This window comes from Martes martes, assembly GCF_963455335.1.
Source record: "Martes martes genome assembly, chromosome: 8".
NCBI lineage: Eukaryota > Metazoa > Chordata > Mammalia > Carnivora > Mustelidae > Martes > Martes martes.
In genome coordinates, this window is record NC_137895.1 from 26,115,027 (window position 1) to 26,127,060 (window position 12,034).

Below are 12,034 nucleotides of genomic sequence, written 5' to 3' on the forward strand. Positions count from 1 at the left end.
ATATACTGTATTTTACTTTTGTTAAACCTTTCTCCTTAAATGAAGAGTTTTCAAAAGAAATCTTAAGAGTTGAATATAAATTCAAATCTTGTGAATTACCTTAGCTAATTTTAAAAGGTATTTTGTAGGCTGGCTTTTATGTGCTTATAACTTATTAATAAAAATATTAATAAAAGTGATTTTCCACTATTTCCCCAGTGAAAAGATTCCCCAAAGGTTTTTTTTAAAGACTTGATTTCTTTTTTAAGTTATCTCTCCACCAGCGTGAGGCTTGAACCCACAACTCTGAGACTGACAGTCACATTCTGCTGACAGAGCCAGACAAGGTGCCCCTGAAAGTTTTGGTGTTTTTCTTTTTTGTTATTGTTATTTTTGGTTTTTTTTGTTATTGTTATTTTGTTATTGTTTTTGTTTTGGCCAAAATGAAGATTTAACTTGTAAAAATGTAGATTAAAAAAAATTAAATGCCCATTACATATTACAAGATTAAACTTTAAATTTTACTTACACATTTTATATCTCCTACATGGTTTTAAATCTATTAATTTAGAAATGTGGCTTTTTTCAGCTCTTACACTTTATGAAACAGTTTTTTAAAACTTGGTAGCATACATCTTTGGCTTTGGTTTCTTTGTCGCATAACTATTTTTGAGTCACAGGTTTTCCAGAGAATATTTACTTCCAACTGAATAGTTTGGGATGCAGAACTCTTTGGATCCAAATTTTATCCCAAATCACAAATATCCATTTATGTAGATTTAGGACTGTTCTTGTTCTCCTTTGCCATCTCGTCATGTTTGTGATCTTCAAGAGTTAGCCCCTGGCTGTATTGCTTGCGGTAAGAGATCTTTAAAATGCTTCTTCGCCAACATTGGATACCAGTGAAATCCTATCTGAGAATAATCATTAAATCTGCATTTAATTTTTCTTTGGTCTTACTTTTTTTCCTGAGGTATAATGGACATATACCCTCTCAATTTCCCTCCCTCCCTCCTGCTCTCTCTCTCACCTTTAATGATTCTGTCAGGTGACCTCTATAAGCATTTAACACAGACTTCGATAAGACCAGGCCCTCCTCCGTGAGGAAAATGGGAGGTGGGAATGGGAATCTTTGTTCTTCTGTTAGTTAGGATTTGGACTTTTGGAAAGGCCACCTGATGAGCCATTTATAATTTGCAATGAGCTTCAAGTTTTTACTGGCACTTAAGTTCCCAGAACTGAAACATGTTTTCATAATTAGCGAATGCATTGGGAAATGGTGGAGTTGGCTCTAGCGTAGCAGTAGGTTCTTTCCTTGTGGGCTCTCTGGCGTGTGCGAGCTGTGCCTGTGAACCAGAAGGCTCTGTGCAGGCAGGAGACGGGGGAACCCTGGGGTGCCAGACAGCTCGATCTCTTGAGCAGCCCTAGTGAACACGTCAGGTCTGTTCTGTCACCAACCACAGCCCGTGAAGGTGCTCGTCCAGTGTGGGTGGAAATGCTGCATTCAGTGTACGTGTCACCTCAGGAGTTGAGGCCAGAGAAGTTAAGACGGCAGTATCACAGAAAGCTTTCTAGAGCTGGAATTCAGGTTCTCCAAAAGCATGTTCCCCACAACTAGACGTATTCTTTTTTTTTTTTTTTTAATTAAGATTTTACTTATTTATTTGACAGAGAGAGAGCATAGCACGGGGAGCGACAGGCAGAGGGAGAGGCAGGCTCACTGAGCAGGGAGCCCAAGGTGGGGCTCGATCCCAGGCCCCTGAGATCATGATCTGAGCCAAAAGCGGATGCTTAAGGACTGAACCACCAGGCGCCCCTAGATATATTCTATCGGAAACATAGTCTTCCAGGGAATGAGAACAAGGAGACCTGTGAAGTGTCACACTCAGAATCAGCTCCTCTCTTTGCAAAGGTACGAGCGCCTGGAAGACCAGCTTCACGACCTGACTGACCTGCATCAGCACGAGACCGCCAACCTGAAGCAGGAGCTGGCCAGCATCGAGGAGAAGGTGGCCTACCAGGCCTATGAGCGCTCACGGGACATCCAGGTATGTTCCTCTTATCATGACACACTCCTGCGGGCTCGTCCCAGCGTCGAAGTCAGTTAACAAACCGTGAGTGCGTTGCCCCTCAGCCCTAAAGCATTTCTGGCGTGTGGAGCAAAATGTTTTCTCCACAAACATCCTCCACCTTACTAGCCCTGTTAGCTCATGTTACACGTGTCACTGAGTAAACAGGCTATTCTCTGTGTACCTTTTTGGGTTAACAAATATTTATTATCTACCCAAGCCCATCGCCTATAACCTCTTCTCCTCCCCCAACCCCACCACCAAAAGTGCTTTCAATTTTCTAAACATGAGGCCAACCTTGCCTTCGAGAAGCTTACTGAGCGGGGGGGTGGGGGGCTGGCCAAGATTAGGTAAACCGCCAGACAGCTCAGGGAAACACAAGCAGGGGCCAGGTGACATGGCACAGACGGTGAAAGCCACGGGATTCCGACCCACAGCGGCCAACAGGCTAGGAACTGGTGGGGCGGCCGGTCATTCCGTGACCAAGCGTCGCATTTCAGTCTCAGGTCTGGCATTTCCCGTTGTGTAACCCTGAGCAAGCCTTGAATCTGTTTACTCCTCTGCAGAATAATAGCTTTGACAGCTACAAAAATTTCAAGGACTTGAGTGCACCCTGTGTGCCACACGCTAGCAAAACACTCTCCGTGCCTTTTTCCTCCCCATCCACTCCTTACGACAGCCCTTTAAAGCAATTCCGACCATTTTCCCCATTCCTCAGATGTGGAGACTAAGGCAGGAAGCTTAAGTGACTTGGACCAAGGTCTTGCAAACAGTCTGCGAGTAAGGAATGTGCAAGAATGTCCGTGCGGGTGGGACTCGCAGGGATGGTGGGATCCGGATGGTTGGAAGGAAGGGCTTACTGCGTCAGTATGCACAGAGGCACACGTGTTCCAGTATCAATGTGATGGTGTCACTGCAATGAAACAGCCCTCGGCTTCTGAATGCCTTTTTTTTTTTCCTACTTCCAGAGGGGCTCTTTCTTTTCTCCCAGTTTTACTGAGATATAATTGACATATCACTTCGCATTGAAGTGTACAACATAATGATCTGATGTACATATAATATATATAGTGACAGGGATCACCACATTAGTCCGGTTAACGTCCATTAACGTCCATCACTCACAGAGTTAACTCATTTTTTTTCTTGTGATGAGAACTTTTAAGACCTGCTCTCCTGGCCACTGTCAGATTTGTAAGACAGAATGGTTAACTTGTCACCATGCTGCACATTGCATCCTCAGGACTGACTTACCTTATAACTAGGAGTTTGTCCCTTTTGCCACTCTCACCCATTTCCCCTGCCACACACACCCCCCCCCAGCCCGGCTGTGGCAACCACCCGTCTGTTCCTGTGAGTTTGGTTTTGTCAGATGCCACATAGAAGCGAGCTCACAGAGCCTGCTTGTCTTCCTCAGTCTGACTCATCGCACTCAGCCTCCTGCCCTCAGGGCCCATCCATGTTGCCACCTGACAGGATTGCCTTCTCTCTCCTGGCCACGTAATACTCGGTTGTGTGTTGTGTGTGTGGGTATCACATTTTCTTTATTCATCTGTTGATGGACTCTGGGGTTGTTTCCGGGTCTTGGCTATTGTCAGTCATACTTTCGGTGAACATGGGGTGGAGAGATCTCTTCTAGAAACTGATTGCATTTCCTTCGGGTATATACTCAAAAGTAGAATTGCTGAATCGTATAACAGTTCTATTTTTAATTCTGAAAGGAACTTCCATACTGTTTTCCATAGTGACCGCCACAATTTACATCCCCATTGAAAAAGCAAAAAAGTATACTCTCCAAGTAGTGCTCAGCTGCATTTTTACAACTTTTCTTTGTAGGCCATGGTTATTTTTTCCAGCCCCACTCTAGGAGGGAGAAAACTGAAACATGAAGGGAGATTTTTTTTTTTCCTCGCAGCGTGTGAGCTGGAGTCTCAGCCGCCCACGTTCTGTTCTACTCCGTGTCGTGGGCTGTGAGTCTGTGCCAATCCCAGGCGTCTACTTGGACTGTTCTGGGAGCTGTAGCGCCCAACAGAGCTGATAGGAGACATTGGCCTCCAAGGACCGTGGTGGAGGAGACACTTGGGGGATTTTGCCCCTGCTCTGGGTTAGGACACTGTCCTCACCACTGACTGGTTTGAAGAATTAGACCCATTTAAATGTTAAGTGTTGCAAGGTGAACAGTGCAGTTTGTTTTATTAGAACATTCTGTTTTTAGAACATGCCTGGGATGCCACTGGATTATATCTAAACATGTGGTTTTCTTATTTAGGGGATAGTTTGGGTTAATGTTGTTCTTCCTTTTTTAAGGGAACCCCCTTTAGGGATGCATGGGTAAGACAAAGCGACACCACAGGGGGGGCGTCACAATTTAGAAGAGTTCATTTGAACATTTTTCGGCTTTCGTCTCTAACTCAGAAGTGCAAGGAGAACATCTGTGTGAGCGACTGGACAGTCGTCTTTGTTAAAAGAGGGAGAATCCTCGCTCTACACTGTGTGATCCTGGACAAGCTGACTCCCTCTGCCTCAGTTTCCTCATCTGTAAAATGGAAATAGCAATGAGCTTCCCCTCAAAAGGTTGTCAGGAAGATTAGATAGGATAATACACAGAAAGCCCTTAAATCTTTGCCTGATGCGTAGTAGGCAGCCAGAAAATAGTTACCATACTGGTGAGAAGCCGTGTTCCTCGGCGCTCTTGGCATTTGGGCCCACTCAGCTCCGTCGTTAGTTCTCGGCTGTTTCGTTCTCACAGGCAGGGCTCCGTGGCAGGCCAGCTGGTGTGGCCAGGGTGCCTGTTGCCCCAGGGACACCAAATTTCAAGAAATTAAGTTTTGCTTTTTATCACCCTTGACTTCCCAATTAAAAAAGGCCTGAGGATAATCTGGTCTGTCCTCCGTCCTCATCCCCGTAAGTTAAATACTGGATCCAAGAAAGTACTAAAGATCACGGGGCCAAATAGCTCTGAGTGGGATCTGTAACTAAAATTCCTCACCATTCACTAAATTTTCTTGGATTTTTTTTTTTTTTTTGATAAAAAATGGATAACGGTTCCAAGGCTATTCAATTCTCGGATCAGTCCATTTATATATGTAATTCACGGACCCAACTAAAGATAAATGAATTTGCCAAGGACGCTGACCTTCTGTCTTGGCTGTCCCCTTTTCCATGGCGTGTCTCAACTGGAGGACACATGGGGCTGGGGCAGTTGTTTCCAGTTGTTTCTGGGGCACGTGCCTGCCCTGGAGGCCAGCGCTGCTTCGAATGTGAACACCTCTGTGCAGACTCGTGTAATGGAAGTCACGATAGTGCCAGGGAGCCCTGATCTCCGGCACAGAGAGCATGTCCCGCAGAAGAAAAGCGAATCCGTGTCACGGCTGTTACGGTTGTTTAAAACCTGAGAAGACGGCTGTGTTGTAACTGAGCAAAGATTTCTCGGGAAGTGAGTCGGACGGCAGGCCAGAGCGCTCAGCGGGGCTCCTTGTGCCGCTGCCAGGTTCTTCTCTTGCGGGCCTCCCAGCGCCCTTCCTGGCACGCAGCCCGCCCCAAGGGGACGGCCACCCCATGCCAGGGCGCAGCAGCAAGGCCTGGTCCCCGTCCTCCCGAGCTGTGGACTGTTGGTCGGGGGTGGGGCCAGACAGGACAGTGGAGGAGGTGGGACCTGGCAGGGGAAGAGAGATCCAGGTGAAAAGGGGAGGGAGTAGGGAGGCGGTTATTTCAGGCACAGTCCAGAGGCCCCGAACGTGGTTCTTCTCTGAACTTGAAAAAGCCTGTATGGCCAGAACATGGTGAGCGCGACGGGGGGCTGGCGTTCTGTGAGGCAGGAGAGAGTGGGATGGAGACCGAGGTGAGAGAAACAGACCCCTGCAGATAGATGCTGGCTATTGTGTCAGTGGGGCTGGGTGACACATTAGAGGAGAGGTGGGTCTGGTTGGAGGCACTGGGTAGGTCAGGTGCTGTTTTCTGAGGAAAGGAACACCAGAAGGGGAACAGGTATAGGAGAAGGTGTGGGATGTGCAGCCACATTGGCAAAGGCTGCATCTGAGGTGATTTTAAGAAGCTCAGATGGAGAGGGGCGCCTGGGTCGCTCAGTTGGTGAAGGGTCTGCCTTCGGCTCAGGTCCCAATTCTGGGGTCCTGGGATTGAGCCCCCCGTTGGGCTCCCTGGTCAGTGGGGAGTCTGCTCCCTTTCCTTCCCGCTCCTCCCCCCAGCTTGTGCTCGCTCTCTCTCGTTCACTCTCTCAGATGGAGCTATCAAGGAGGTATATAGATATGTGAGTTGATCTTAAGAACCAGAGAGGTACGTGGACTCAGCTGTGACTTCGTAACTGAAGTGTTGGAAAGAACGAGCTCTAGGGAGAACGTGTAGCCTTGGACGGTGTCCTGAGTAATAGCATTCAAGAGCGGGTGAAAGCAGAGATGCCCCCCGTCATTCCTGTCCCCGTCCCTTCTCCCTTCATTCTTTGGAGTTTGCAAACAGCCGCGCCCACCGTCTGAGTCGTGGAAATAAGGACTAGCAGTCGGAGCTACCACCTACCTGCTCTGTGGCCGGAGGTCGCCCACCGTCCCAAACCGGAACCCCACCACTCCTCTCCTTTGTCCTCAGTGAGACCAACAGACGCTAGTATTTTACGTATTTTATTTCAGATATAAATAGACTCAAAATTCTCAGCTGTAAGCCCCCATTTGTGGTATTTTATGGTTGTGTACACATGCTCATTCTGTCAAGAACAACAGCATAAATGAGCCTGGGGATTCTCGTTTTACTTCTTTGCCATCATCCTCATCACCGTCATCATCCTCACTGTCAGCTTGGGTGTTGGCTCCTGCCTTGGCCTCAAGCAGCCAGAGCTGGGGCCTTGGTGCCTGTTCCCGCACGCGCTCCCCCAAGGCCCCTGAGCCCAGCAGCGTCTGACCCCCCACTCTCCCTCTCGCCCGCAGGAGGCCCTGGAGTCCTGCCAGACGCGCATCTCCAAGCTGGAGCTGCACCAGCAGGAGCAGCAGGCTCTGCAGACAGACACCGTGAACGCCAAGGTCCTCCTGGGAAAGTGCATCAACGTGATCCTGGCCTTCATGACCGTCATCCTCGTGTGCGTGTCGACCATTGCCAAATTTGTCTCACCCATGATGAAGAGCCGCTTTCACATCCTCGGCACCTTCTTCGCCGTGACTCTTCTCGCAATATTTTGTAAAAACTGGGACCATATCGTGTGTGCCATAGAAAGGATCATAATACCCAGATGAAGCCACCGGTGCCCGTCTTCACGTTCACTCACGTTTCTGTGTTAAGGAAAACTGTGCATACCACCAAATCTGAAAGCGAACCGTTGTGCTGACTAGAGCCCACCAGGCCTGGGCCGTGCGTTGTAAATATCTCCAGGCCTCCTCACACCGCAGCCGCTGCCGGCTCAGCCCCTGTGCTTGGTGAACGTGGACCTGTTGCCAAGCTTGCCGCACGTCGCTCACTGCCTTAATCAGACCAGACTTCCTGCCCACCTGACTAGCCCAACATGGTAAACCTCTGGTCCTTGAGCGTTTGGTATGATTAATGACCCACAAGAAACGGGGTGTTATGTCTCTGTCTCCCTTAAGTTTCTGTCAAAATTGAGCTTCATAGTCCTGGTGGTGGTGTTTTCCCCAAGTCCCATAAGCAGCAAGGCTGTGGCAGGACTTGGGCAGGGAACAAAGTGTGGGCATTGGCCACGGGGAACACTTGTGGCCTATGGAAGTACAGTAGGTCCTGTGTAATCCATTCCGCTGGTTCCCAGATGACACTGGGTCCCACGTGTTCCCCTTGTCCGCAGTGGTCCATTGTGCGGGGCTTGCCACGATGTGGAAATCTTACAGCACACCTGTCTATCCATGGAAGTCTAACTTAGATGTTCTCTTGCACTTTAAATGGTAAGACAGGAAGATCCAAGAGTGGGGCTTTCACCTCCTTACGCCCAGGGAGCCGCACGCCCAGTTCTATCTTAAGTAGAAGGCTCTCGAGTGCCTGGCCTTCAAGCACGTAGAAATGCTTCCAAATCCCACGTCAGACTGCGGCGTGAGTGTGAGTGTAGGCTCTGGAGGTTTGCACTGCGGTGAGTCTTGATTGTGATAACCCCCTTGTGGGGGTGTGATTCACTTTACTCACCGGCTGGGGAGGGTTGTAAAGCTTACCGCACAGGTGAACACCAGTGATGCTCGTGGGGTTTTTTTCTCCCCCTTTAAGAAGGACGACAGAATTGTACCGTGTGAGGTGAAAGTGCACCGAGGTAGGGGCACTGGAAGCAGGAGGAAAACAGGGCCTGTGGTCTCTGGGGGTGGCAGTCAGACGAAGACCGAGAGGGTCTTCTGAGGACCCCCGCTGAGAGCAGCCGCTGTCTGATGAATTAGATCCAGTATCTGCACCAAGGTTGTCCATGGTCTCTTAGGGGCTCACTGAGGTGCCACGGGAATGGAGTAGCCATGTTTCTTCCCCTGAGGTGAAAGCCTTCAGAAGTTAACATCTTCCACCTGTTTGGGTGATGCTGCTTACTACTTTCGGCCCAGATGACACTCCCCTTGAAATCTTTTTCTCTCAGATGAGACTCCCCTTTAAATCTTTTTCTCTCAGATGATACTTCCCTTTAAATCTTTTTCTCTCTGCACCTAACGAAGACGAAGATAGAAGGTTTTAATGGAAACTGCTGTTCAGTCCCTCCTCCCACCATCCGCTCTGTTATCTGAAGGCGTAAAGATGTATGTTAGTGTACATTTTCTTCCAGAAAACATCGAATCGCCTGGATTTAAATTAAGTGCAATATTTTGCGAACAGCTGCTCTTAGGGAAGCTCCTGAAAAAATGTGACAGTGTGCCGTGGTTTGAGAGAATGGAATAGTTGAGCATTTGGTACAAGTCCAGTGTGTGTGAGACTCCGACAACTCAAGCTTTCTTCTTCATCTTTTTTTAACTTTGCAGTTCAGTGGTTTTAGTAAATTCACAAATTTACGCAACTCTCCCCACTATCTAATTCTGGACTCGAGCTTTTTCAAACAGTAGGCATCACTCGATGACATCTTCGGCTGTACGGATTGCGGACTCAGGGACGAAGGAGCTCCCAGCCCCTCCCCCATCTCATGGCTGTCCCCCCTTCCACTGTCAGACCCTCCCTTGTTCTGCCAAGTTGGCTGTAAATACACTGTGAGCCATCAAATCCAGGGGACAGAAAAGAGTTCCAGATCCAGGGAAGAGAGGGAGAGAAAATGGTGTGCTTCCTTTCTCTTCTACATTTTAATGGCCAGCGTTCCCCATTGCCTGTGGGCATCAGGCTTCATTTGGCCGAGGGCTGGCTGCCCCTTCCCTTGGATCAAGCTGGACCCTGGTGGGCACCCTTCATGTCTGTGAATCTTTCTGAGGCTCTCTGGATATGCCAGGGCTTGCGGCGTCGCTGCCGCTGTTAGTTTAGAGAGAGTGAGGGAGGCGGCTAATCCAAAGGCCGCCAAGCTCTGCTCATCGCTGGCTTTGACGCTTCCCAGACCTTTCCAGATGCTTCCCTGACGGTTCCCAGACCAGTGGGGAGGAGGCAGCGTGTCTCCTCCCCACTGGGAGAAGCAGGGAAGAAAATGGAAAGCGGCACACTCCACCCCCTCTGGTCTGGAGCTGTGAACAGAAGCTGCTAGAAACTGGCTCTGTTCTGAAATGTTCTAGGGTCTAAATCATCCCACCTGATCATGACTTCTTTGCACAGAATTTGTATTTCCAGTGATTCTCATTAGATGTCAGATAATCTTATTTTCACCTGGATATGCTCAACCTATGTGGCGTATTTATTTTTGAGTCTTGTTGAAAGTTCATGAAGCTTTTTAATAAGCTGATATACTCCAAGGAGACCTTTCTTTACTCACTGCAGTTTACCGTTCTCTTCTTAAGGAAATAAACCCTCCCGTTGTGTGTTTTCTTGCCTGCGTAAAGGGAGTAAATAAAATTTTATAAATTATTCAATTAAAAATTGTGATCCAGCTAGGACATATCCTGGAATTGGTCATTTACATTTAAGTCAACTAATCGTTGCCCCCCACCCTTCGTTGGTAGGAAACCTCTTGTACATACCTGAGGACAGACTCAGTTGTGAGGTGGGCAGACACCTGCTCCCTTAGCGAACTGGACATTGCATTCTAGCACAGGATTTTTTGGTGACATACTGTTCATTATCACCAAGATAATGATAGTTGGCTGGGGACAAAACAGAAACCCAAAAATACTCTTCTGTGGGCTTTAAATTGGTTACTCCAGCTTAGGTTTTGAGTATGATGGAGCCAGAACAAAACATCCTACCCCCCCGCCCCCCAATTCAAACCGCAATGAAGCAGTAAATAAAAGTACTCCATTGCTGGTTTTGTGCGGAGAGTGGGATCAGTCCCAAGTTTCTGGCATGTACCATTAGTGGTTTTGCTTCTGTGATCATGGTGAGCTATTGATAGATTTCTCTGAAACTCCCCACCCCTTCCCCCATAATGCAGTTACTCCATCAATCAATTAGCATCCATGGGACCTCAGCCCCTCTGCTTTGTCACTCTTGTTTTCATGGAAATATTGCCCTGCTAGGTATGTTGATTGCCCCGCCATTTCTCCAGCATATCAGGTTTAATTATGGGATCGATAACAGTGACGGGAATTGGATTCCCTTGGGCACCTAATTATTTATGTCCCTTTGGGTTGGATTTTAAATTCCAAATTGTTTTGCATCAAAGAGGAACATCTTTGTGTTGATTCTAAGTATAGTTGCGTTGGTTTGGAAAAGCATTTCAAGGTGCTTAATAATATGAAACGTGTGATTCAACAACCTGTTTTGTATATTTCTATAATTTTGAGGAGTGAGCCGGGGAAGAGTGAGATGGCATTATTTAAAATTCAGAACTTTATCTGGAGAGAGGTGTTTCAAAAAGTTTAGCCCATGTGTTAAGGAAGGACTTGATCTAAAAAGATTAATCACTGAAAGGGATGATATTGGTCTATTTACATCAAAAGTAGTTAAGAAGCTAAAAGGTACAGTTAACACGAGTTTGGTAACCCAAAAGATACAAAGCAGATCTAACCTATAATTTTCTAAAGTCAGTGCAATTCTTTGTTTATAAGAAGCTGGAAAATAATGTACCTTGATTGTTTTAGGAATAATTTATGTGTTACCATTTTAATTTATTTAAAACGTGTCTCCTGTCTTTGTCCTAAGAGAAATGTTTCAACAAAATGTGCTCTGTGTTTAAGATATGTTTAGGCAGTAGTTAGCAGTTCTGAAAATGGAAACTAGAAATGTTTGTTGTGAGGTCTTTTGCAGAATTTCCATTTTGTGAGATACTGTGTAGTTCCACGTCAGCTTACAATTGTAAATCCTCTGTAGATCATCACCCTCTTCAAAGCAGGTGCCATTATTTTTTTAAATAAACATTTGATGTTAGCTTTGATGTTCAATAAAGAATTAGATTTCTTAAATTTCTGTATTTGTCACGGTGCATCTCAGTAGCAAGTGTGTGCGTGTGTGCACGTGTGTAATCTTTTAATGGATTTTATTTTTTATAAGAGTTTTAGGTTCACAGTAAACTTGATCAGAAGGTACAGAGATTTCCAGGGCACCTGGGTGGCTCAGTTGGTTAAGTATCCTACCCTTGATTTCTGCTCAGGTCATGATCTCAGGGTTGTGAGATCAAGTCCTGCATTGGGCTCTGTGCTCAGTGGGGAGTCTGCTCGAGATTCTCTCGCTCCCTCTGTCCCTTTCCCCTCCTCTGAAATAAGTAAATACTTTTTTTTTTTTTTTTTTAAGAAGATATAGAAGGTGGGACACCTGGGTGGCTCAGTCAGTCAGGCATCTGCCTTCAGCTCGGGTCATGATCCCAGGGTCCTGGGATTAAGTCCCACATTGGGCTCCTTGCTCCGTGGGGACCCTGCTTCAGCCTCTGCCTGCCTGTCCCTCTGCTTGTGCTCTCTCTCTGACAAATAAATAATCTTGAAAAAAAAAAAAGATACAGAAGGTAC

The 12,034-nt window shown here is 47.1% G+C and overlaps 1 protein-coding gene across 1 annotated transcript in view; it reads left to right on the forward strand.

The window, feature by feature from the left end:
- Nucleotides 1–11,491, forward strand: part of TMCC3 (transmembrane and coiled-coil domain family 3) — a 68,185-nt gene extending 56,694 nt beyond the window's left edge. The window contains exons 3-4 of the mRNA XM_080811924.1: nucleotides 1,892–2,027; nucleotides 6,983–11,491. Of these exons, the coding sequence (XP_080668050.1) occupies nucleotides 1,892–2,027; nucleotides 6,983–7,285 (439 nt within the window). The 3' untranslated portion in view covers nucleotides 7,286–11,491. The remainder of the gene's footprint in view (nucleotides 1–1,891; nucleotides 2,028–6,982) is intronic.
- The last annotated feature ends 543 nt before the right edge of the window (nucleotides 11,492–12,034 follow it).